General features: G+C 43.1%; 3 protein-coding genes and 1 non-coding gene across 4 annotated transcripts; 2 read left to right on the top strand and 2 right to left on the bottom strand.

The window, feature by feature from the left end:
- Positions 1–10087: 10087 nt before the first annotated feature.
- On the top strand, positions 10088–17861 carry LOC119299892 (NEDD8-activating enzyme E1 regulatory subunit AXL-like; the record flags this gene model as incomplete). The annotated part of the gene is made up of 14 exons (XM_037577016.1): positions 10088–10314; positions 11166–11338; positions 11433–11596; positions 12764–12874; positions 13129–13208; positions 13309–13459; positions 13539–13632; positions 14561–14649; positions 15205–15278; positions 15382–15544; positions 16062–16147; positions 17017–17100; positions 17195–17375; positions 17472–17861. Coding segments are annotated over 14 exons (1761 nt in total), but the record flags the coding sequence as incomplete, so codon positions are not given.
- Positions 17862–19672: 1811 nt separating this feature from the next.
- Positions 19673–22780, bottom strand: LOC119302584 (dolichol-phosphate mannosyltransferase subunit 1-like). The gene is made up of 8 exons (XM_037579619.1): positions 22429–22780; positions 21562–21661; positions 21422–21455; positions 21266–21342; positions 21134–21159; positions 20294–20458; positions 20104–20218; positions 19673–20018 (listed from the first exon to the last, which is right to left on the bottom strand). The coding sequence occupies exons 1-8, from the start codon at positions 22542–22544 to the stop codon at positions 19914–19916; spliced, it is 738 nt and encodes a 245-aa protein (XP_037435516.1). The 5' UTR covers positions 22545–22780; the 3' UTR covers positions 19673–19913.
- On the bottom strand, positions 20798–20933 carry LOC119304739. The gene has a single exon (XR_005148452.1). It is a non-coding gene; the product is annotated as a small nucleolar RNA snoR113 (small nucleolar RNA).
- Positions 22781–25229: 2449 nt separating the features above from the next.
- LOC119302583 (7-deoxyloganetin glucosyltransferase-like) lies at positions 25230–27232 on the top strand. The gene is made up of 2 exons (XM_037579618.1): positions 25230–25966; positions 26069–27232. Exons 1-2 carry the CDS (start codon positions 25456–25458, stop codon positions 27013–27015), a joined length of 1458 nt encoding a protein of 485 aa, XP_037435515.1. The 5' UTR covers positions 25230–25455; the 3' UTR covers positions 27016–27232.
- The last annotated feature ends 238 nt before the right edge of the window (positions 27233–27470 follow it).

Raw genomic sequence — 27470 nt, 5'->3', positions numbered from 1 at the left:
ATAACAAGGTCATTTCTAGCTTGTTCCCTCCATGGAGAAGACGATCGAACAATGGCAGAAGGAAGGGTGAAGGCAAATGGAGGAGGGAGGAAGAGCGTGTGATAACAGTTCCAAATCGAGAGGGAAAGGTGAAGAGTCGGTGGACGGTTCCCAGTTTGCCACGGTACACGAAGAGGCGCCCCGGCCTACACGTCCTTTCGGAAATTGTACAAAAGGACTCACCATCGTCTCACTGACATGTTGGAACGGAACCACATGTCAACGAAACATGGAGTGTAATTTCTCGTGCAAAATGCGATCTAGCCGCGTTGGCCCGAGGTGCCGCATTAGTTATCGACCTTTATTTTTTAACATGCAATCTGAGTGGATAGCTCCTGTGGTCATCACACGTGAGCGGATATATAGGTGGGCTAGGTGGGCAGGCGGCAACAATCTAAGTGCTAAAAGAGTTGATCTCGAAAAAAGAGTTGATTCAATGCTTGGTTTTGTTTGTATTTTCCAACTATGACCATTGGATAGAGTGAATCAATGGCTTACGTTCAAAGTTATTCTCATAGTACTATAGAATGGTAGAGGAATCTGGGGATATTTGGTTGATTTTATATCGCTGAATAATATAAAATATTATGAGTGCAGACGCTCCACCCCAAGATTTGTAGCTCCTTCTTGGTCGTCGGGAATCTATGTTCTTCCACTCTTTCATTTAAGACATGAGCTTTGTTCATCCTGTTGTCGGCTGATACGTCTCCGTTGTATCTATAATTTTTGATTGTTACATGCCAATATTATACAACTTTCATATACTTTTGGTAACTTTTTATAATTTTTTTGGGACTAACATATTGATCCAGTGCCTAGTGCCAGTTCCTGTTTATTGCATGTTTTTTGTTTCGCAGAAAATCCATATCAAACTGAGTCCAAACAGGATAAAAACTAACAGAGATTTTTTTGGAATATATGTGATTTTTGGGAAAAAAATCCACGCGAGACGATGCCCGAGGGGGCCACGAGGCAGGGGGTGCGCCCCTGACCCTCGTGGCCACCCCGTAAGGCGGTTGATGCCCTTCTTTCACCGCAAGAAAGCTAATATCTGGATAGAGATCGTGCTAAAATTTCAGCCCAATCGGAGTTACGGATCTCCGGGAATAAAAGAAACGGTGAAAGGGTAGAATTTGAGAACGCGGAAACAGAGAGAGACAGAGAGACAGATCCAATCTCGGAGGGGCTCTCGCCCCTCCCACGCCATGGAGGCCAAGGACCAGAGGGGAAACCCTTCTCCCATCTAGGGAGGAGGTCAAGGAAGAAGAAGACGAAGGGGCCCCCTCTCCCCTTCTCTTCCGGTGGCGCCGAAACGCTGCCGTGGCCATCATCATCACTGCAATCTTCACCAACAACTTCACCGCCATAATCAACAACTCTTCCCCCTCTATGCAGTGGTGTAACCTCTCTCTTACCCGCTGTAATCTCTACTTAAACATGGTGCTCAACGCTATATATTATTTCCCAATTATGTATGGCTATCCTATGATGTTTGAGTAGATCCGTTTTGTCCTATGGGTTATTTGATGATCGTGATTGGTTTGAGTTGCATGTTTTATTATCGGTGTTGTCCTATGGTGCTCTCCGTGTCGCGCAAGCGTGAGGGATCCTCATTGTAGGGTTTGCAATATGTTCATGATTTTCTTATGGTGGGTGGCGTGAGTGACAGAAGCACAAACCCGAGTAAGTAGGTTGTTTGCGTATGGGATAAAGAGGACTTGATACTTTAATGCTATGGTTGGGTTTTACCTTAATGATCTTTAGTAGTTGCGGATGCTTGCTAGAGTTCCAATCATAAGTGCATATGATCCAAGTAGAGAAAGTATGTTAGCCTATGCCTCTTCCTCATATAAAATTGCAATAATGATTACCGGTCTAGTTATCGATTGCCTAGGGACAAATAACTTTCTCATAAGTCGTAACAAAAAGCTCTCTACTAAACCTGACTTAGTTGTGTCTTTATCTAAACAGTCCCTACTTTTTATTTACGTGCTCTTTATTATCTTGCAAACCTATCCAAAAACACCTACATAATACTTCTAGTTTCATACTTGTTCTAGGTAAAGCGAATGTCAATCGTGCGTAGAGTTGTATCGGTGGTCGATAGAACTTGAGGGAATATTTGTTCTACCTTTAGCTCCTTGTTGGGTTCGACACTCTTACTTATCGAAAACTATTGTGATCCCCTATACTTGTGGGTTATCAAGACCTTTTTCTGGCACCGTTGCCGGGGAGCAATAGCGTGGGGTGAATATTCTCGTGTGTGCTTGTTTGCTTTATCACTAAGTAATTTTTATTTGCTATTCTTAGTTGTTCTTTATCTTTAGTTATGGATATGGAACACAAAATACCAAAAAAAAAGGTGTACTTGCTGCTCATGGAGATGAGGAACCTCCTAAAACCCTCGATGCTCGTTATGTGACAGATATTATGTACTACTTTGATAATCCAGAGAAAACCCCATTCAATTTGGTAATGGGAGACACGTTGGATCAACGTGCATACTTTAGGGATTATCGCTTGACTCAAAAAGGGAAACTATTATGGGATCAAATTTATATGTTGAAATGGTATGTTAGGCAACTATGCTTGAGATATGATTATACTTGTTGCTCTAGGATGAAGGCTCCACACCTTCCCTTTTTATGCAAATTTAATGATAATGAAACTTTGGCTTCTTATGCTAGAGGTATATATGACTATTATGATGTGGAACAAATAGAAGAATTTGTTGCTTTTATGGGTGCTTATGAAATTGAATCTATGTTCAAAGAATATGAAAATCTTTATGATGTTGTCTACAAACCTGAAAATTTAGCTATCCTTAAATACTGTTATGAGAATTATGAATACAATTCCGATATTGATGCGTTTATTGAGAAAGTCTCCGATGTCCCAGAAGAGACTAATATTTTGCAAGAATATATGGAAGAAGAAATTGATGAAACTGTGAGCTCATTGGATGAAAAAGATGAGGAGGAGAGCGAAGAACGAAAGGAGGAAGAGCAGATTGATCACCCATGCCCACCTTCTAATGAGAGTAACTCTTCAACTCATACATTGTTTAATTTCCCTTCATGCTTACCGAAGGATGAATGTTATGATAATTGCTATGATCCCGTTGGTTCTTTTGAAATATCCCTTTTTGATGATGCTTGCTATGCTTGTGGCCAAGATGCCAATATGAATTATGCTTATGGAGATTAACTTGCTATAGTTCCTTATGTTAAACATGAAATTGTTGCTATTGCACCCACACATGATAATCCTGTTATCTTTTTGAATTCTCCAAACTACACTATATCGGAGAAGTTTGTGCTTATTAAGGATTATATTGATGGGTTGCCTTTTACTACTACACATGATGATTTTGATGAGTATAATATGCATGTGCTTGCTTCTCCTACTTGCAATTATTATGAGAGAGGAACTATATCTCCACCTCTCTATGTTTCCCACACGATAAAATTGCAAGAAACTGTTTATACTATGCATTGGCCTTTACTATGTGTGCATAAATTGTTCTTTTATGACATACCGATGCATAGGAAGAGAGTTAGACTTCGTCATTACATGATATATGTTTCTTTGTGCTCACTGCTAAATTACAAATCATTGCTAATTAAAATTGGCTTTGATATACCTTGGGATCCGGGTGGATTCACTACTTGAGCACTATATGCCTAGCTTAATGGCTTTAAAGAAAGCGTTGCCAGGGAGACAAACCGGAAGTTTTAGAGAGTCATTTATTTCTGTTGAGTGCTTTCATATAGTTTAAAAACAACAAAAATAAAGAGGGGAACCCAAAACTTTTTCAAAAAGGAAAGTGAAAGTGAGAGAGACAAGCATTGTTGAAGTGGGAGCTAGCCTTGAACTTTGTTCATGCTCACAGAAACTTTGTGAATCTTGATTACAGAAACTTTTCAAAAAAATAATTATCCCCTTGTACAATTCCATTGTATTATAAAAATAATGTGCCAAGGTTTTCCTTTAGGATGTTTACAGTGCTTGTTGGTTTGTATGGTGCAGGACAGAAACTTTGGATGTAGTGCGCAATTTTTCGTTTTTTACCAGAACATCAAATGGTTCTGATTCTTTTTGCACTATCTTTCTATACATTTTTTTATTTTTCCTAATTTTGGAAGAATTCTTCAAGTATCATAAGTATGGTGAATGTTCAGATTATTACAGACTGTTTTGTTTTAGACAGATTCTGTTTTTGATGCATAGTTTGCTTGTTTTGATGAAACTATCAATTTATATCAGTGGATTCAGCCACGGAAAAGTTATATTAAAATAGCTACAATGCAAAACCAAAATATGAATTGGTTTGCAACAGTACTTAGAGTAGTGATTTGCTTTATTATACTAACGGATCTGACCGAGTTTTCTGTTGAAGTTTTGTGTGGATGAAGTGTTCGATGATCGAGAAGGTCTCGATGTGAGAAGAAGAAAGAGAGGCAAGAGCTCAAGCTTGGGGATGCCTGAGGCACCCCAAGTAAATATTCAAGGAGACTCAAGCGCCTAAGCTTGGGGATGCCCCGGAAGGCATCCCCTCTTTCTTCAACAAGTATCGGTATATTTTCGGATTCGTTTCGTTCATGCGATATGTGCAATCTTGGAGCGTCTTTTGCATTTAGTTTTCACTTTTCTTTTATGCACCATGCTGGTATGAGATAGTCCTTGGTTGATTTATAGAATGCTCTATGCACTTCACTTATATCTTTTGAGTATGGCTTTATAGAATGCTTCATGTGCTTCACTTATATCATTTGAAGTTTGGATTGCCTGTTTCTCCTTACATAGAAAACCGCCATTTGTAGAATGCTCTTTTGCTTAACTTAAATTTGTTAGAGCATGGGCATATCTTTTGTAGAAAGAATTAAACTCTCTTGCTTCACTTATATCTGTTTAGAGAGATGACATGAATTGGTCATTCACGTGGTTAGTCATAAAATCCTACATAAAACTTGTAGATCACTGAATATGATATGTTTGATTCCTTGCAATAGTTTTGCGATATAAAGATGGTGATATTAGAGTCATGCTAGTGGGTAGTTGTGGATTAGTAGAAATACTTGTGTTGATGTTTGTGATTCCCGTAGCATGCACGTATGGTGAACCGTTATGTGATGAAGTCGGAGTATGATTTATTTATTGATTGTCTTCCTTATGAGTGGCGGTCGGGGACGAGCGATGGTCTTTTCCTACCAATCTATCCCCCTAGGAGCATGCACGTAGTACTTTGTTTAGATGACTAATAGATTTTTGCAATAAGTATGTGAGTTCTTTATGACTAATGTTGAGTCCATGGATTATACACACTCTCACCCTTCCATCATTGCTAGCCTCTCTAGTATCGGACAACTTTCGTCGGTACCTTAAACCCACCATATACCTTCCTCAAAACAGCCACCATACCTACCTATCATTGCATTTCCATAGCCATTCCGAGATATATTGCCATGCAACTTCCATCATCATCATATACATGACTTGAGCATTCATTGTCATATTGCTTTGCATGATCGTAAGATAGCTAGCATGATGTTTTCATGGCTTGTCCATTTTTTGATGTCATTGCTATGCTAGATCATTGCACATCCCGATACAGCGCCGGAGGCATTCATATAGAATCATATCTTTGTTCTATTACCGAGTTGTAATATTGAGTTGTAAGTAAATGAAAGTGTGATGATCATCATTATTAGAGCATTGCCCCAGTGAGGAAAGGATGATGGAGAATATGATTCCCCCACAAGTCGGGATGAGACTCCGGACGAAAAAAAGAGAGAAAGGCCAAAAAAAGAGAAGGCCCCAAAAAATAAAAAATAAAAAATGAGAGAAAAAGAGAGAAGGGGAAATGTTTACTATCATTTTACCACACTTGTGCTTCAAAGTAGCACCATGTTCTTCATATAGAGAGTCTATTGAGTCATCACTTTCATATACTAGTGGGAATTTTCATTATAGAACTTGGCTTGTATATTCCGATGATGGGCTTCCTCAAACGCCTGAGGTCTTCATGAGCAAGCAAGTTGGATGCACACCCACTTAGTTTCAGTTCGAGCTTTCATACACTTATAGCTCTAGTGCATCCGTTGCATGGCAATCCCTACTCACTCACATTGATATTTATTGATGGACATCTCCATAGCCCGTTCATACGCCTAGTTGATGTGAGACTATCTTCTCCTTTTTGTCTTCTCCACAACCACCATTCTATCCCACCTATAATGCTATGTCCATGGCTCACGCTCATGTATTGCGTGAAAGTTGAAAATGTTTGAGAAACGTCAAAAGTATGAAACAATTGCTTGGCTTGTCATCGGGGTTGTGCATGATGTGAATATTTTGTGTGGTGAAGATGAAGCATAGCCAGACTATATGATTTTGTAGGGATAACTTATTTTGTAGGAATATTTTGTATGGTCTAGAGCATCCAAGAGGAAATTGTGGATCGCCAGGTGACCAAGTTTGTGAAGGTTTGGAAGTCACTTGAAGACTTACCACGAGTGATTGGGCGAGGTCTGTGTGACTTTAGCTCAAGGGGAATACGGTGAGGACTAAGTGTCCTGAACTGTGTGTTCAGGACTGGGTGTCCGGGACTGTGTGTCCTCGGGTTTGAATACCTAGCCGCCCTAACCAGACGTACAACTGTCACAACAATTAGAACTGGTCTACCAAATCATTGTCTTCACCAAGCTTATTGATTCTATTTCCTCAACCCTTTCATTTCCTCATTACTATGTTGTGTGTTTGTTCATATCTGTTTGAAGGCTTTGACTGAAGACTTTCTCAATTTCCTCAGTTCAATTTCTTCAGTCTATTTGTCTTCATCCTGTTTTATCCCGTGCTTATGCTTTTTGTACTATGTGTCTTGTTTTAAATTCATCATGATGTCCATGCTTATGTTATGTCATGTCTGCATCTGAGTACTTATTCCGCTGCAAGTAGTTCTTCGCTCAAAATTTTCCTCACCCTGAAATTCCTCAGTGAAGAATTTATAAAAATCGCCTATTCACCCCCCCTCTAGTCGACTTAACACACTTTCAAAGGCGCAATATGCCGCCCTCATGGCGCTTGGGGGGGGGAGGGAAGAAAGCCATGGAGGAGGTTGGGGAGGGCGAGAAGCACGACTGCGGTGGAAGACCAACTCCAAGAAGGAGGACAAGCGGGATGCGGCGTCCAACACCTTGATCGTTACCGTGGAGGGCATGATGACCAAGAAGGACTCAAGGAAGGAGAAGCGCCGACAAGACAAGGAAGATCAAATGAACGCCTTCATGGAGATTCAAAGGAGGAGGCTCGAGATGGAGGCAGAGAAGCAAGCGAGGATGCTTGAGATGGAGGCAGAGAAGCAAGTGAGGATGCTCGAGATCGAGGCCGCCAATGCCAAGACCAAGGCGAAAGAAGTAGCTCTCGCTAGCATGATGATGGAGGTGGAGATCATGAAGGTGGACCTCAACACCGTGTCACCGAGGAAGAGGCCATGGTTCGAGAAGATGCAGACCAACATGCTCAAGTTCGACGGCGAGTGATCTATGGCGGCAGGCGCCATCCTTTTGTGTATGTCAGCAAGTGTGCTTGCATGACCACACCCGAGATGGCGTGGTCGAACTCCCGACCTTTTTTTGTGTGCTAGCATGTGTGCCGACCGCTGGCAAGCGCACCAACAAGACTGTGTGATGGCCTTTTTAGAGGCTGACATTGTATGCCGGCCGCTGGCATGGTGTCGGTATGAACTTTGGGCGGCGGCATGCCCGCTGGCATGATCTATGACCGTGGACCTTTTAAATTTGCACGCAAACATGAAATTGGTTGCTTGCGTTGTGCACGGGCGACCAAAAGAAAAAAATGAACGGACACCGAATGGGCGACTGACCCATACAGACAAAAAACAGACAAAATCGTCACCCGTTCGGGTCGGCGCATTAGAGTTGCTCTAATATAAGAGCGTTTAGATCACTATTCTAGTTATCTAAACGTTGAGAGTACAGTGCAAAAAAAAGGTGATTTGTTTGGTAAATGCACACATGTATACTATGTATGTCAAATTTTCACGTCATTTTACTTTCATACGTGACGTACAAAGAAAAGATAAATATGTATTTTTAAATGGGCGTCTTCTTTTTTTGTTTTTAGGCCTGATTTTCTTTTGGAGACGTTCCCGTCAACGACGAGGTGTCTACGGTGACTTCGTAAATTTCAAGATGATATGCCGGCTCAGTCTTTCGAAGATGCTCATAAGGATAGGGTGTGCGTGTGTGCGTTCATAGGGGTGAATGTATGTGCGTGTATATGAGCGCTTGTGTGTGTAGTGATGTTCAAAAAAAAGCTTACAAATTACTTTTTTTTTCAAAACAAAAATTCATGAATCCGTAGTGAACACATGCAAGTTTCCATATAATTATTGTTGTTTTTAAAACTTCTAAATATGATTTTTTATTTTTTTAAATAAAGGGCACCATGGTGCCCGTGCACCATACTTCACGCTCCACGAAAGACACTCTACTTGCTGTAAAAAGAAGATAGGATGAAATACAATCTCCTTGATGGATGCCTCTTTTCCCTATTGAACATGATCAAAAAAGATAATGAGCTAATCGCGTCCATAGCAACCGAAATGCAATGCATGTTAAAACCAATTTTTTCACTGTCTTTTGTAGATACGACCATTTCACCTGGTCGTGTGTCTTCATCATATCCACTGTTAGCACACACTGCACGTGGGCTCTTGGCTTGCTCCTTCTCATAAAATCAAGTCACACATATACCACCATAAAATTATTTGTTAGAAGACATTTTGGAACAAAGGTCGTCTGCCACTCTGAAATGACTTCAAGCAAAATGATTTCGAAATGGTTTGCGATAACCTTGAAAGCAATCTTATATGTGACATTACATAAACTTATGTGGCAAGACTCGGAGAGAACAGTAGGATGATCCCTTCGGGATTAAGACCATAATGGTGTTTTTGATTGTACCAATGCTCTCGATGCCCTTGACGACACCCATAATTGCACTAGTCACATCGGAAACGAAAATATGAAAGTAATGCTAGAAAAAATGTGTGGGAAAGCCACCAGATATGGGAGAGAGGGATTGCAGCACCCGAGCTCCATTGCTCCATGTATTTAAACATTTTGAAATTTGTGTTTTTGAAGTTTCAAAAAAATGCGAAATTTTTCCCGGGGATACATATACACATTTCAAATACCCATGGCAAGTTTCGGTAGAAATCTCGTTTTGTTTTGGGCTATAGAAAAAAAACAAAATTCTAACAGTATATAGCAAAAAATGGATGCTATTTATGTCAGAAATTTCTCTTTTTAGGCATGTGTGTATGTATTCACGTATTTGGTTTAAGATTTTTTTAGCAACGGAGGTGTGTTTTTCAAAATTTTCAAATACCATGTGCAATGGAGCCGTAGCTGCAGGCCCTTTTTGTCAGATATGGGGTCTTCATCGAAAACATTTGAAAAAGTTCACTTATTAACCTCGTCTTGTACTATTAACCTCGTCTTGTACTATTCATCTTACAAAGGTCGTGACGAACCAACCTGTGGTTGAGATAGTTAGGTGGACAGTGGTATTCCCAACCCACCAGGGTTCAAATCCTGGTGCTCGCATTATTTCTGGATTTATTTCAGGATTTCCGGCGATGTGCTTTCAGTAGGAGGAGACGTTCCCGTCGATGACGAGGCGCCTACGGTGACTTCGTAAATCTCAAGATGATATGCCGGCTCAGTCTCTCGAAGGTGCTCATAGGGGTAGGGTGTGCATGTGTGCATTCATAGGGATGAGTATATGCGCGTGTATATGAACGCTTATGTGTGTAGTGATGCTCAAAAAAAATCTTACAAAGGTCGTGCGTGTCGTGCCTGGCCTTAAGGCCTGACTTTCAGGATCTTGTTCCATGGCGAGGCAAACACGGGCCGGGCCTTTTGATCGCGTGCCGTGCCAAAAATCCGTGCCCACGGGCGGCCCGCGCGATACGGCCCATAAGGCCAGGTTTGCTTTGAGACAGGCTGAGAGATACGCGTGATCCGGCGGCCGTTCCTTGGAACTGGATGCACGCACGAGCTGGTGCAAAACGCCTGCACCCACCTCCGCATCGCGCGAGCAGCTTCACGCTAGGGAGGGAGGGGTCGCGATTCCCCACCTGGTTCCACTTCCGCTCCTCGGCCGCAGCCACAGTAGAGAGACCACCGCCTCCGCAGCCATGGCCGCCGCCGTCGCCGAGCCCAAGACCAAGTACGATCGCCAGCTCAGGTAACGCGTCGGCCCTCTTCCTCCCTCCCTCCCTCCAGCACACCCTCGGTCATATCTCCGCGTGACTGGCGCGTAGATTCCGAGCGTTCGCCGTCGATTCGAGGGGTTTAGGGTTCTGCCGCGGATGGAATTACGCTCGGGCTCGTCGGGTTCGGGTTGGGCACGGGGCGACGTCTGATCTAGGGTTTATGCTTCCGCTGTGATTCGGCTAGCGGGTGGCCTGCTGCTAAGATTCGGACGCTGCGGGGTCTGGGCAGCTGCTGTTGTTTGGGTTTCTGAAACCGTTTTTTGGGTACTGATGACTGAGCCAGCTGCAAGTTTCCTACCCAGTTACCTGAAAAGCTGAGATGTTTAAACCCTTGGTCTGGAAATTTTGTCAAGGCGCATGAGTTTTGGTGTCTGTCACCTGTCAGCCCATCGCAGCTGTTAGTTTAACCTGCCTCCTTGTTTAATCTGGACGATTTGTCCCTTTTGATTGATCCTTTATCACATCCATAGCAATGGCGTGAGAAATTTTGTAATCGAGCTATCTATTTGGAACAAGCAATTCAGCATTATCAAAACCTGCTTATCCATGAGACCAGGATAGCAACAACATTTCCTGTTACAAATCCTTGGTGCTGATTAGTGTAAATCAAAATTATAATTCATGGCACATGCTTTACTTTATAAATTTAATATGGCCCACATTCTATTGTATGGCCTTCACCTTTCCCCCAATTATGTCTTATGCTATAGTATGATATATGTTTTATTATTATTATTATCCGCGTAAGTTACTCCCTATGAAATCTGAGGACACACATATGCACATATTGAAAGCTACATGGTGTTTCAAATGTGAATTACAGGATATGGGGTGATCAAGGACAGGCTGCACTGGAGAAGGCTAGTATATGCTTGCTTAACTGTGGCCCTACAGGAACTGAAGCGCTGAAGAACCTTGTGCTTGGAGGAATAGGGAGTGTTACTGTTGTTGATGGCTCCAAAGTCGAACAATCGGACCTGGGAAACAATTTTTTGTGTAAGTCCTTAGCTATGCAGTCCTTTCTGTTCCTGAATTCGTTTCCTAAATTGATGACACTCATATTTACTGGGAGGTCTATATTTATTTTCAGTGGATGAAGGGTGCTTGGGTCAATCAAGAGCAAAATCTATATGTTCATTCCTACAAGAGCTCAATGATGCTGTGAAAGCCAAGTATGTTGAGGAGTCACCAGCAACAATGATAGATACAAATCCTTCATTCTTTTCCCAGTTCACTATTGTCCTTGCTACCCAGGTGTGTGTTTTGGTACACTCCCAAGATAAACCGCAAAATCAGCGATTAATATGCTGGTGCTTCCTATGTAGATTTTTTTTGCTGAACGAATACTTGTGATTTCTGTGAAGCCAAAAAATTGGAGTGATTAAAATCTTGGGTTGTGGGTTAGGAAGTTTGTAGGGTCAGGGCAATGCACCAGATATTCATAAGTCATAACTGAATAACCTATACAGCTTACTTTCGATTACAAATAGTTGTATCCTGGAAAGAAGTGAATCTCTTTGTATAATTAATAGTAAAGGTCAACACCTGTCATAGCATTTTTTAAGCAGGAAAACATTTGGATTGTGGTAGGTGACTACCTGAAATTCCTGTTTCATATCAGAGAACAACATGATTTGAGCCTGTGACCACATGATATTAGGCAGTGTTTTGAAGCTGCCATTTAAAAAATTGCAAGAAGTCTTTTGTTCTTTTGGGGATATATTAATTAAAGTTAGATAAATATATTTGTCCTCTCACTTTTCATCGAACATGTTTAGAAGGCAATGCTACATTTTTGTGCAACTTGATGAAATGCCCATGTCGTGTCATGGAAGCTGTTCAACCAAATGGGATCACCATAATTCAGTGTCAAATAAGACATGAAGTGACTACTTAAGGTCAACTGGCATGGGCATTTCATCTACTTATGTAAACTACTCATAACACGGTGGTCGCACGAAAATTGTTACAAGTAAAAATGTAAGATCTCCCAACTGGTATAATTAGTTATTTTCATTTGCTACAAAATTTTATTGCACTATACATCTATTGCGGACACACACAAAAAAAACAGGCATCTGAATTACCATTAAATTAAAATTTGGTTTAATTTTCCCTTAATGATATACTAATTACTGGGTGCATAGTTTAGGGATATGGTGTGGTTCGTATACTGCCTATCTGGCCATCTTTGCAATCGATGGTTTATTGAGTAGACCGATGATTCATATTTTTGGCATGTCACTGTTAGCGCCAAACCTGTTTTACAGTTTTTATCTCCCGCACTTTGTTGAATGTAGATGCCACAAGAATTTCCAGTTTGCTGTCGAAGTCTTTTAGCCTATTTCTGGGCAAAAAACATCTATATGCAGAGTGCGCCTCTCAAATAAGGTTACTGATACCAAATTTTCACTACTGCAGCTTCCGGAGAGTTCTTTATTGAAATTAGACAGTATCTGCAGGAGCGCAAATATTGTGTTGGTTGCTGCGCGTTCATATGGTCTAACTGGGCTTGTCAGGGTCAGCATCAAGGTACTTCATATATCTATCGTAACCCCAAAAATACGTATAGTGCCTCCATATACCAAATTATCATGATGTCATTATATCACAATTGCAAGGACTGGTAATTGTAAATTCTTGCTTGTTTGATACATTGCCACCTGAGTGGCTGATCCGGTTTAGTACTTCATTATACACCAGCATCTAACCATATTTGGGTGAAGTTATGGGCCAAATCATGTTAAGAAAATTGACCATTTTTTTTTCTTGTAATGTATTATTAGGAGCACTGTGTTATAGAATCAAAACCGGACCACTCTTTGGATGACTTACGGTTGCACAATCCCTGGCCGGAACTCAAGCAGTAAGAGATATTCATTTCTCTATTGTTTGCAGAAAAAATTGTATGATAATTGTCTCATTCTCAAGGAAATATTTGTTGCTGATTTTCTATTGACTTGCAGATTTGCAAAGTCAATTGATATATGTGACAAAGATCCTGTTGTGCACAAGCATACTCCATACATTGTTATCCTCGTGAGGCTTGCTGAAAAATGGGCTGATGCACACGATGGGCAATTACCTTCGACCAGGCAAGAGAAAAGGGAATTTAAGGTACATGATCTTTTGGGTTTGCTGGCCGACAAATTGAACAGATTTCTCTGGTCGTTGACTAAGCTACTGTTTTTGCCAGGACCTAATTCGAGCCCATATGCTTAACGTAGATGAAGACAATTATAAAGAAGCAGTAGAATCTTCATATAAAGTTTCAGTAACTCCAGGAATCAGTAAGTTACTTCTACAATTACTTTTATGAATGTAACTTCAACACGATTCGCTGCTTACTTTTCTTCATACCATACATGAAAACTACTTGAATTAATGCGACTTCAACTCCGTGCTCAACATATTTAATGAGTGCAAGTGCAACCTATGTGGCAGCCCCAAAACTTCTTCACACTAAACTTTTACATATAGTCTGCATTCGGATTAGTAATGGCTTCACATAGTTTACTGAGTCTTAAACATGAATAGTTTGTGGATTTATCTAGATCAGAGTTCAGCTATCTGCTTCAGCCTTTTCTTTAGGGAAAACAGTGGGGGATGCCCCCACAGCTATTATTTTTGAGAATAAGAACCTATCTGTTTCAGGCATTGCTACAGTGATCCGTGGTGGTTGATCAAAGATAACCTGCTTTGTTACAGTGTATGGTGCTGTTGCAGAGCAGCAACTGTAATATCTGAGTACCATCTGGCTATACTATAAAAATAACATTGTCACCTTATATTTCTGGTGCGAGCATTTGCTAGGTTATTCAGTCACATGCTTGTCAGTTTGAACTGTATATGAATAACAGTTCATTTTGCTGTTCTCTATCCTTTCCTTAAACAGTACCATGGCGTTGGTGTCAGCTAATATTGGTGTGCATGGTAGATTTGACAGGAAAACAATACCATTCATGTTATGTCACCTGATGGTAGCACTAAGATGTCATGAAAATAATGGCAGCCACATGCTCTGAAACGATTTATAACATGTATTGTTGAAAAAAAATCTGTCACTTACTCCTTTCACAAATATATATGCTTCATGAATTTACTTTGAAATTTGAGTAGTCCTATTTCTAGATGATGTGTTTGTTCTGTTATTTATTTGTATAGATAAAGTGCACCTGTGCAGAATTGATAGTTCTGACTCATGATGTTTTTTGCTAGGTGATGAAATCCGTCAGATAATTGATGATAGCTCCTCTGAAGTCAATTTATCTTCTTCAGATTTCTGGGTTTTAGTTGCTTCTTTGAAGGTACCTTCATTATGATTCATATCATAGTGGTTGTGATAGCCCATGATTCCTTAATATCTGAACATAGTGAGGATGAACGCTAATACATTTGCCACTGCACTGTTATGTGAAATACCATTCGCTAGATACCTTTTGATGTTGTTGACACAAATTCAGAAAGTTTCTTATGTGTGTGTGGATGGGTGCGGGGTTGCGACTTTACTCTATGATACCGATATACTTACAGCCGCATTTATGCTACAATTATTTAAAGCCAAAGGATGAAGTAGTTCTAGCTAGAAGCCTCAGCTGAAGTGGATGATAGGTGGTTCATAACTTGTTTTTTATTAGCTAAAGCCACATATGAGTTATTACTGGAGAGGCCCCATTAGAGCAATAAACCTATATGCTAGGTAGCTGTTTTAGGAAGTGAATGTATGGACTATTCAGAAACTGTCCACAACTGTTACCTGGTGAAGGCACAGGGTTCCTTTTGTACATCTTTTTGTGCAATCATTTCTTTCTTACCATGGTTTTCCATTTCTTAAGTCGCATTGCCTTCTTTCTGTTTTACAGGAATTTATTGCAAATGAGGGCAATGGTGAGCTACCTCTCGAAGGAACAATACCGGATATGACATCACTTACTGAGTAGGTTTCTTGCAACTATCATCCCTCAGGTTCAAGTTTATTGCCATAACTGTATCTTCTATTACATGAACTTTATAAAGGATCCGTTTTCTGACCAATGCAGGTATTATGTAAGCTTACAAAAGATTTACCAAGCTAAGGCTGAATCTGATTGTCTTGCCATAGAGCATCGCGTGAAGAGTATTTTGAAGCGAATTGGTAGAGACCCTGATTCTATTTCAAGGGCATGTATCAAAACGTTCTGCAAAAACACTAGAAAACTCAAAGTAAGATGTTATCTTCAGGGGCTTATATATTTGTAACTTCTTTTTCTGATCGAATATCTTATTGCATGAACCCTTGATGATTGTGGTAGATAGTTTGGTTTTATGATGGATATACCTTTCAGTGTTCTGTTATCCACTCCCGTGTTTGATGATGAATTTTAAAGTTTATTTCCATGAAATGATGTGCCAATTACTGCTCACTTATTTGTTAATCTTTTTTTAGGTGATAGGACTATTGTAGATTCTCCTCCAAAATGAGCAGATTGCACAGCACATTCAAGTCTTGTATTGGCAGTGCAACTTCTGGCTTAAATTTCTTGCTACATGTGCTAACTGTTAGCTTTTAGTTTTAAACAGTTTTGATTGTATAATAAGTACATAAATATTGTAAAAGATGACCAAAAAGTCGACCATTCTTATTGGAACCTGTTATTTATCTTGTTTCTGCCTTTCCCCATTCTTGTTCTTTTGGATCAACTATATGTGCTCCCGTTGTTGAGTGATTTCTGTTGTCTAGGTCTGTAGATACCGCAGTATGGAGGAGGAGTTCAGTTCTCCAGTCCTATCTGAAGTTAAAAAGTACTTCGCCGACGAAGACAGTTGGTCAGCATCTATTATTCTTATGTTTTCGTTCCATCTCTTCTGTTGTAACCAACACAGAAAATTATTATACATTTTTCACATTTCATGCTATTACTATTATGTATGTTCTGCAATATTGTTACTCCCTCCGTTCCCAATTGTAAGATGTTTAAACCTTTTTCTGAATCAGATGTATGTAGACACGTTTTAGTGTGTTTGTTCACTCATTTCAGTTTGTATCCAAAACATCTTATATTTCGGAACAGAGGTACTCCCTCCGTCCCAAAATTCTTGTCTTAGATTTGTCTAAATACGGATGTATCAAGTCATGTTTTAGTATTGCATACATCCGTATCTAGACAGATCTAAGACAAGAATTTTGGGACGGAGGGAGTACCCCCTCCGTTCCAAATTACTTGTCGCAGGTATGAATGTATCTAGATGTATTTTAGTTCTAGATACATCAATTTCTACGACAAGTAATTTGGAACGGAGGGAGTAGTATTTATCATATGCAGGGCATCTAGAACTAGGCAATTCTAAAATGCGTAGAATTTAGCTTTTTTTTTCAAAGGCACTTTGTGAAACTACTGTAATACAGATACTATGGTGGCCCTTCATGTGGGTATCTAGAGCAGAACATTTCCATTTGCTTGTTCCCAGTATCAGGCTACCAGCACGAGTTTCTTTCTTGTTAGAAGTAAATGTTCTTTCAGCCATCGTTGACCGTATTACAAAATGCACTGCAAGTTTTGTGCACACATGGGTTTATGCGCTTTGAATATTGTGTGCGACTATGTTGGAGCTGTTAGCCTCTGGTTTATTTGCATTCCTCTTTTATGTTCTAAATTTATTGGCTTCTCAAATGACAAGCGATTTTATTGATGCAGCTTCGCAATGAACTTCTATGTTCTGCTACGGGCTGTTGACAGGCTTGCTGCCAACTACAGTAGATTACCTGGAATATTCGACAGGTACATGACAAGAATGTGCATTCACTTGTGGCGATAATTGTGATATCATGCTTTTAATGTTTTTATAATACTGATTAAGCACTGGATTCACTAGTGAGATTGGTGAGGATGTTCCTAGGCTGAAGGAGGCTGCTGTCTCGGTGCTAAGTGACATGGGTTTGAAGGGATCATCCTTGTCCGAAGACCTGATTGCTGAAGTGTGCCGGTTTGCGGGTGCAGAGATTCACCCTGTCGCTGCCTTCATAGGCGGAGTGGCCTCCCAGGAAGTTATCAAGGTATGCTCCTCTCTTCGCCGACCTTATCGAGCTAGCTATAACCAGGAGGATTATGTTGTTGTCTCTTACTAACAAGTTGTTTCGCTCCTTGTCCAGCTGGTGACCAAGCAGTTTGTGCCGCTGAATGGAACATTCATATTCAACGGAATCGACCTCAAGTCTCAAGTTCTGGCCTTATGACATGGCTTGGTTATCTTGTAGAGTGCTTTGGAACGGTCATCCAATTGGGTAGTAAACCTAGCTAGATTCTGCGTCACGGCCTCGGTGCATGCAATGAAAATCATTCTGTCCATTTATGTACCTTGGTACTGAGGTAGTGTAATTCGCACAGCGGCTGCAGATCAGCTCTATACGAATTCATGGGGCCCCTTCCCCCCTCTTTTGCCGTTGATACTTGTTGGCAGTGGAATGTGGGATGCTTAGTTCCTACTGGCAACTATAAATCATCTTGGCTAAGAAAATCTTTGCTTAATGACCAAGCTCAAATTCGATCATTTGTGTTGAAACATCTTTATACCCAACAGACTAAAAATGGTCTTAACTAATAATAAATAAAGGTTATAAAGGATGGGTACGAAACCTTGACTCTTCTTGATGTATCTGGCCCCCAAAAGTAGAAACCTATATTTGGGGGTTACAGCATTCATTACCGGCTGAGAGCATTACTAGTAGAACCCTCAAACCCAACCCTTATAACAGAATATTCCCCATGAATGACGTTGTCGTTGCGCGCGGGAGGTCGACGGGGCTGCCGCCGGCGACGGGGGCGACTAGCAGCGGCGGTCGCTGGCGTGGGCGTGGGCGCGGGAGTTGGGAGGATTTTTTCCTCCCGCGCGATTATAACCGCCAAATGAGAGTTGGGGTAGGTTTTGCTCCCCAACCCTTACTTTTGAGAATTGGGAGAGGGTTTGAGGGTTGGACCTTTAAAAAAATTTAAGGGTTTGAGGATTAAGGGGTTCTAGTCTACGGTTTTTTTTCGACGAAACCTGTAAAAAAAACAGTTATTTTTAGGTGTTTGAGCGTTTGAGGGCTCTACTAGTAATGCTCTGAGAATGGTATGATCGGAGTACCTGCTGACGATAAAATGCAGCTTCAGATAGAGGAATTGTAGGCAATAGTTGTGGATCCGGAACTTCCAGAGCAAGCTCTTCTTGTGGATTCTGGCCGTCTTGAAAATCTTGATCCATCTTGCACATCATTGGTGCTGGATGTGTATGCCATCGTGGTGGTTACGTGCCTGACCGACGGTGTGGCTGGTTGGTGTTGTGACTCGTGTGACAACGATGTGCAAGAAGAGTGGGGTTGGGTCGTGGCATATCATTCGTCGTCGACTGTTTGTTTTGTCTCGGCATGACGTGGTGGCAACTGGCAACAATGCCATGCAATGACCAGGTCGGGCTATGTTGGTGCAAGGGGCGCTTCTTTCTCCTACAAGGCTTGATACTCCTACAAGGCTTGTTACTGAAGTCGGAGCTGCCTAGTCCTCGACGCGGCTGGTGGACTTTTTGGCGTATGCCGGCAGGTTTCTTGTGCAACATTTGTTTTGAGGCTCTTTGGTTGTCCATGGTGAAGTCGGAGTTGCTTGTTGGAGAAGTGATGATGATGACTGCTTATTGAAGAAGTGATCACAATGACATATCATAGACAATCTCAACGGCGTTTCTCTCCTTGGCGGTGTGCGTGGATCTTGTGGGTAGCCAGGTAGACCGGGGTGCCTTGTTTTGTGGGAGTGTTGTAATGGTTTTCGTCCAGACTTCCGCATATTAACCAAGCAATTCTCTTCACCCTTTTTAACAAATCAAGTCCTAGGGGCTGACTTCAATATTCTTTTAACTGTGGGCTTAACTTAGTCATCTGTGGGTCGGCAGCAACTTGTGCATCTCAGAATTTCTAGGCCAGTTTGCTCTCTGGTACTTGTTGTATTGTCATTGTGCAACTTCTTCTAAAGTCTGAAGTGCATTCTAACTTCTTTTGGGTGCTTCACAGAAGTTAGAAAAAGAGAATTTCCAGGTAGTTCCTTTGATGTAATATATGGCTGTTCTCCCCGGAGTATTCTACACTCAAATTAAACATAAGAATTAAGAAATTTTCTTATGTTTCCTTTCCTATTGTTTATGTACTCCCTCCGTTCCTAAATATAAGTCTTTGTAGATATTTCACTATGGACTACATACGGAGCAAAATGAGTGAATCTACACTCTAAAATGCATCTACATACATCCGTATGTGATGCATAGTAAAATATCTACAAAGACTTATATTTAGGAATGGAGGGAGTATTTTACTTGCATGATAACTGCAAAAGGAATGCTCTTATGTTTATTTTCCTCTTATGTACACAAGTTCTCCCAAGGTAGCAAGCAGTTGAGTAATTACAAGTCATGGAACACAAGATGCCACACGATTCATAAGGATACTCATAGACAAAAACTTGTGTACATAATTCAACTAAGTCTGAGAATGTTAGCAAATTCATGTAACTCAAGCTGTGGTAACATAAGGAAAAAAACACTAACAAGAATCTACCATGCGTCTCCCCTATGTTGTGAGCAACAGATACACAAGGCCTTTCAAATATCCAATAATTTCAGATCCACCGAGCTTTGAGATTCCGAAAACCCTGTCGACGAAAGTTATTGGGACCTAGACATGACAAGCAAAGTTTACAACTATCAAAGCCAAGATATTTTAAACCCAGCCTTACACAAATGAAAATGGAACCGATTACCTCTTCGATGTGATAACCTTTCCTAGTAGCCCTGACAATCATCTCCATTTGGAATACATAGCCCTTGCTGACGCAGCAGGAGATGACATCCTCCAAAACACTTCGCTTATATAGCCTAGGAAACCGGCAAAAGTGTCAAACAATAGAAATTATAAGGGGCTTGTTCTATTCGTATAGAAATGAGACACACCTAAACGATCCAGTCAGATCAGAAGCTCCGGGCTGTAGCAACGTCTGTGCTAGAACATTCGCTCCCCTGCTAGTCACCTTACGCATAAGATTCCAACCATGGACACCACCGTTGCTAACATAACGGGTGCCAGTTACAATGTCAGCACCGGTTTCCTTTTGCTTCCTGGTCATTGATGGAACATGATTAAAAGAAAAGCTATATAGGTTCTTCTAACTCCTAATTACTTTTTTCCCATGGGCTCGGAGAGCTTAGCTACACCAAACCTCGCTGGAGTAGTTTCAGCCATTAAATCAAACAACTATCACACAAGTACATATCTATGACTTGGTTAGCCAAGATTCCATTTCTAGACCTGACAAGAGCAAACTGGTTAACTAAGACATATTTTGCCAAAGAGAACAGACCAATCAAAACAGAACAGATTAAATGTACACAATATTTCAAAGCATACAGTAGGGCAGTGTCAGTGCCCATGTCAGCCTCTGTAAAGACCTGGGGGAAATGGCTCAGAGAAAACCTTTCGCCGAATCATATCACATCATGCTACTACCATCCCGGAACGACGACGAGAAGATCTCGAATATTCGTGTCTCGGAGGCAGCCATAAGACCAGCCTTTCAATTTCTCATCACTGCCACACAATTATAACCGGTATCTATCTAGAAACAAAGCACACGAGAACACACGTCGATAGAGGATCCAAGAAAGAAGGAGGTGCAGCAGCAGAGAATAGGCAGAGCTCCTTCCAGTTTCCTCAGTAAAACAAAATACAAAGCTGTAAATCCAATCTTTCTTTCTGGATAAATTCAAAAGCATCACTGAGTATATGATTCTGACCTGATGAAGCTTGGCAAATATTTTGGCTGTTCAGAATAGAAAAAGGAATCATCAGTAACTAAAAGGAACAGAACTATTTAAATAGTTTAACTATGCCAAATAACAGAGAGAAGAAAATGTGAAGAATCATACATGATGAGATAGATCTGCATCCATTATAACAACGAACTCCCCTGATGCATGCCTTAATCCATGCATATATGCAGTACCTAAATGTTTATAGAAGTTTGTTAACACGAACATCAAGCATAACATTCACCATATGTCGAAATGGGCAGCTAAGCTCACCAAGTCCTAGCTTCCTTGGTCTAGCTCGCAGTAGCTGGTATTAGATAAAAGATATCGAGGTAAGTCATAAATAACCGAAACCCGGACCACATATATATACATATAAACTCATACATCAGCATGTTTGTTAAATTACTTACAACACGATCTTCGCCATATAATTGCTGCAACTGCTTTACAACGTCTTGAGTGCCATCAGGGCTTCCATCATCGACAATAATGATTTCGAACTTGGAATCACTACAGTAGAAAGTTGCAGCAAGTTTAGTAAAACATATGCAACAGCCTTGCCATTTGAAATACACCAAAATTAAGCTGACGAGATAATATGAGTACACAGAAGCAACAAAACAGGTTGTAATGCTGACCGCCCAAAACTAGCCAAGGATGCACTATGATGAAGGTCATCTAGGGTATAAACGGCGCTAAGTGCTACGTAACTGAAACCAGCTGCACACACTGACAGGACCACACATACTTTGGATAACTCTGGAAAACTGCCTAGTCTTGGAGAAATAACATGAACCGGAAACTAGTTTCGAAATATCCATATGACACGGTCGCCTTGCTTGATCTATGTCCTTTGAGAGATCTTGTCACAAGATCAAGCGGACAACAGGGACTGAATTCAGCTGAGCACGGCTGACGGCACCACTAGCACTTGGCAGCTACACATGATGAGATGCGACAGCGATCATATCTCATGGCCTAAATCCAACGTAATAACTAGTTCCAAAGGCGTGTTATACATTTGCACTGTGGAAGTGGAGAATTGGAGAATCCCAGAGCCATTAGCAGTCAATTGTAAACAAAGATTTCGATTGCTGTCAACGACCAAGTTTATCTGCAAACCGGAAAATCTGAGACGGCTCTAAATCTATCTGGAATTCTGGATCACGAACGCCCTCCGCCCTACAGAGATAACGATCTCAACTAGTACCTACCGGGAGAAGTAGAAGAGGATGAGCATGGGCAAGCAAAACAGGTGGGTAAAGGCAGGGGGTTACGGGAGGTGCTTGAAGATGAGGTAGACGATGAGTGCTACGTTGAGGCGCTCGTTGTAGGTGGGAACGATGATGCTGTACTCCGGCCTGCCGCCGCCCGCCTCCGCTCCAGTCTCCATCGAGCAGAGCAGCGCGGCAGATCTCCCTCCCACCCTGGATTCGGGCCGCGGCTGCTGGTTGTCGCCTTCGCAGACAGGGGAGAGCTCGGGTCGAGCGGGCGGCGGTGCGGGGCGGAGAAGGCGGGTCGGGATCGCGCGGTGGAGGAAGTGCAGGGAGGAAGGCGGAGGACGACCGGCGGGCGCCTGGCGGGAGAGTGGAGGTCCGGCGGCAGAGGAGCAGTCTTTTTTTTAGGGGTCGGCAGAGGAGCAGTCGAGCGGGCTAGCGAAACAGCACACCCAAACCTGACCAATTGGGCCGGCACGGCCTGGCACACGCGTAAACATGGCAGGCACGGCACGGCCCGCCTAGTCATGTTTATAAGTGAGCGGGCCCGTGCCCTCAGGGCCATTATGGCCCAAATACTTCGATTTTTTATAGGAAAAACTGAAAAATGCAGAAAAAGGAATAAAAAAGAGGCAAAGTGTCATGTGGTATAAATTTTGAGCTTTACTAGTGACTGCCTCATTAAAACATTCAATCCTTTAAAAGACAAAAAAAGAGTACAAAGCCACGCTCTAGGTTACAAGAGAAAAGAAAATTACAAAAGGATAAGAATACTACAAAAGAAAATGAAAAAATCTCCCTTTTCCTCTTCGTGAATGGCAATGTTTTTCTAGTTCTTTGTTTTTTTTGTAATGTGTTGGGCTCTTCTTCTGGCTAGTTCCCATCTTTCATAGTCATTAGTGTTCTCATTAAAGTCTTCCTCGTCCTCTTCATTGAAGCTCACATTGTCATTGTTGGGGTGTTCCGCTAACTCCCTACCACCCGCAAGCACAAGTGTTGATGCTCCTATTGAAGAGTTTGGGGCACATGAGGAAGAACCAAATATATTACTCTACACTCCTTTCTTTTTTCCTACAGTTGGTGCTGATGGAGGTCGTTGCATGCGAACTCTCACATACTTTGGTTTGTATTTATCACAAGTTCCAGAGATCTTATCACGAACATCAATGAAATAAGCAGAATATTCTACACTTTGGACACAACTAGTGTAGTGAGTGCATTAGCAAACCCATCAAGTTTAGCCCTAGGATCCATTTATCTCTCTACAAGTCCATTGGTGCTCACTTGCAGACCAGGCATACAATAACAAACTTTCATTATTCCCTTCTTCTCATAACTCGTCTCCTCTATGATATCATCATTAGATGAAGGTGACCAACTGAACTTGTCAATGTGATCAAACCAAATACTCTATCCGAAATAATATTTCTAACTTCGAGCATGGCCCATGTAAAATCCCCCATGAAATATCTAAACCGAGAAATATGGGCTTTCTAATCTGCACAGTAAACATGGACTCCACCAGTACAACATCCGTACATACATGCTCTCATCTACTGAAGAAAAAAGGCCCAAAAATTAAACCATACAGAAACCACCAGTCTAAACCCTAGGGTAGAACCTGTTTTTGCCATGTTATAGTTGGAACTAGGAAAAATACACCAATGCTACACCAAATATCAACAAACTAACATGATTTGGAGATTAAAACCTCAAAATTTTATCCCCTCCCCAAAACCCCGATCCAAACAATAGCATCGAGCCAAGATTTCGCCCCGGTACATGCTCAAACTACAAAAGTGGCAGAAATGCAACATGAAATATCTAAGATAGAACATGATTTGGAGCATAACAGGAAGGATTGTTGAGCACTTACCATATTGGGGCGGTGGTGCATGCTCCGTGCGACGAACATGAGTCATCGCAAACCAAATCTGTCGTGAACATGCCTTCTCTCACGAATAACCTCTCCCCAAGCCTTCTTCCAGGCGGGAAATCATGTCACCGATCACCACGGCCTGTGGCGGTTGATCAGCTTCTCTACCGCCTCCTGACTCATCCTCTCCTCATCCTGAGTGCACTGATTAGGCACAAATGAGAGACAGATAGAGCTGGAGAAATTCGTGCAAAATGTAAGGGCGGGCCGACATCACATTTTCAAAAACACCCTCGCTTTTGCCATGTTGTCGGTCAGTCGGTCAGACCATACACCACATCAACGGAATACATAGGCAAAGTGTACTGATGACCATCTCTGTTCACTAGTGTAACGTTCATGACTGTACTCCGGGTATTCCTGAGTAGTGACCGAACTGAATTTTGAGGATGAGCCCAGTGACTGCAGGTGAATTCACCGATGTGTATGCCATGACCTATTTGGGGGTAACGACAACTTTGTTCGTGACGGTAGGATGGAATCCTCCAAACAAGGAAGTTTTACACTTCCCAACTCCAAACGACTTTTTCTATAAACTGATTATTCGTATAAAAAATAAGTAAAACTGATTTCGCAAAGAAAAAAAAATGGCTAAAAACTTGTGTGCTCTAAATCCATTAAAAAAACCAAAAAGGAGGATAACCCCCGGTCTCCCTAGCCGACAACAAGACCCTCTCTCTGTTTTTCATAGATTCCGAGATCAACGCCGCGCTTAAGGCTATGAAGCTTCGAGCCCCGGGTGCAATGGGAGAGAAAAAAAAGAAAGAAACAGAGTGGCATCAGTGCAAGAAAGGACAGAAAGTGGAGACCGACATAATCCGACACTCAATCTGCTCCTGGGATGCATGGGCCCTGCATCTGCATGCCATTCTGATCTGCCAATAGGATCACCAGTGCATCTCATCATTCGTGTCACATCTCTACGAATTCACAGCCGCACAGAGTACAAGATAGCAACGCATCACGCGCGCGCGCAAATTAAAAAAAAAAGCAGGGGACATGGAAATTCCCAAGTCAAACGGGGTAGGCGCCGCTGCATATTGTATCATCAGCTATCTCCTGGTTTCCGGTCTTCGCCCGCTGGGTTTCTTATTCGATCTGGTGACAATCAAGAAAGCTCCATCCACGAACCACTCGCCCCACTGCTAGACATGGATCCCGCCGCCGGCGAGAAGCCGCACGCCGTGTGCCTGCCGTTCCCGGCGCAGGGGCACATCACGCCGATGATGAAGCTGGCCAAGGTCCTCCACTGCAGGGGCTTCCACGTCACCTTCGTCAGCACCGAGTACAACCACCGCCGCCTCGTCCGCTCCCGCGGCCCGAGCGCCGCCGCGGGCCTCCCCGGCTTCGTCTTCGCCACCATCCCCGACGGCCTGCCCTCGTCGGACGCCGACGCCACGCAGGACCCGGCGTCGCTCTCCTACTCCACCATGACCACCTGCCTCCCCCACTTCAAGAACCTGCTCGCTGGCCTCAACGGCAGCGCGTCCGGGGTGCCGCCGGTCACGTGCGTCGTGGCGGACGGCCTCATGAGCTTCGCCGTGGACGCCGCGAGGGAGCTCGGCGTGCCGTGCGCGCTCTTTTGGACGGCCAGCGCCTGCGGCTACATGGGCTACCGCAACTTCCGCCCTCTCATCGACCGGGGCATCATTCCCCTCAAAGGCTAGCTATGAGTTCCTCATCTTCTTCCTTCAAAATTTTGACTTTGCCTAAATCTTCTTCAGTATCTCAACAACGAATTGATTTTGCGTGGAGACCGTACAGACGAAGAGCAGCTGACCAACGGGTTCATGGACATGGCGGTGGACTGGGCGCCCGGGCTGAGCAAGCACATGCGGCTCAAGGACTTCCCGACCTTCCTCCGCACGACGGACCGCGACGACACCCTGCTGACCTTCCAGCTACACCAAGTGGAGCGCGCCGAGGCGGCCGACGCCGTCATCATCAACACCATGGACGAGCTCGAGCAGCCGGCGCTGGACGCCATGCGCGCCATCATACCGGCCATCTACACCATCGGCCCGCTCAACTCCCTCGCCGACCAAATCGTCCCCCGCGGGGACCCGCTGCGCACGGTGAGCTCCAGCCTCTGGAAAGAGGACGACGTCTGCCTGCAGTGGCTCGACGGCAAGAGGGCCCGCTCCGTGGTGTACGTGAACTTCGGGAGCGTGACCGTGATGAGCAGCCACGAGCTGGCGGAGTTCGCGTGGGGGCTGGCCAACAGCGGCCAGGAGTTCCTCTGGATCGTCAGGCCGGACGTCGTGAAGAGCAGCGAGGCCGCCGGCGCCGCGCTGCCCCCCGGGTTCCTGGAGGCGACCAGGGACAGGGGCCTCGTGGCAAGCTGGTGCGACCAGGAGGCGGTGCTGCGGCACGACGCCGTGTGCGCGTTCCTGACGCACAGCGGGTGGAACTCGACGGTGGAGGCCCTCTGCGGCGGCGTGCCGATGCTGTGCTGGCCCTTCTTCGCGGATCAGCAGACCAACTGCCGGTACAAATGCGCCGAGTGGGGGGTGGCGATGGAGATCGGCGACAACGTGCGGCGGGAGGTGGTCCAGCGGAGGATCGAGGAGGCGGTGGGCGGGGAGAAGGGCGGGGAGATGAGGAAGAGAGCGACCGAGTGGAGGGAGGCGGCTGTCCGGTCCACGGCGAGATCGTTGACCTATCTTGATTCGCTCATCCATGGTGTGTTGCTATCTGGCAAGAATGGTTAGCTTCTCTTTTCTTTCCAGCTCGATCGACCACTGACCGCGCAAACATGATCGGGACACCAAAATTTTAGAATTTTTTTATTTTTCCTAGTATCTATTTTTAATTTCACTATTCATATAAGGTGCACGGGACTCCTATGCATTTTCGGGTTTGCACGCTCCTAACAAATTGGATGGATGGATGTATCGAAATGGGATTCGCTAAGGCTTTGTTCGGTTACACCCTGCCCTAAGAGGATTGGAGAGAATTTGGGGATTTGACCTGTAGAGGATTTAATCTACCTTAATCCCTGTCAAAATCCCTCCACAACCCTGTCAACCGAACATGGCCTAATGGTTTCCGTAGCTGTTGTAGTGAACCACATTTTCTTAACGAAAACCGGGCCGTGTGGTCCCTCTATTCAAAAGATAGATAAAGATCAGTTTTACAAGAGGTGATAATGGGATTGTTTGGAACG

Source organism: Triticum dicoccoides, chromosome 5A (genome assembly GCF_002162155.2).
Source record: "Triticum dicoccoides isolate Atlit2015 ecotype Zavitan chromosome 5A, WEW_v2.0, whole genome shotgun sequence".
NCBI classification, from domain to species: domain Eukaryota; kingdom Viridiplantae; phylum Streptophyta; class Magnoliopsida; order Poales; family Poaceae; genus Triticum; species Triticum dicoccoides.
The sequence above is the reverse complement of the archived record's forward strand: the minus strand, read 5'-3'. Positions and strand labels throughout refer to the sequence as shown.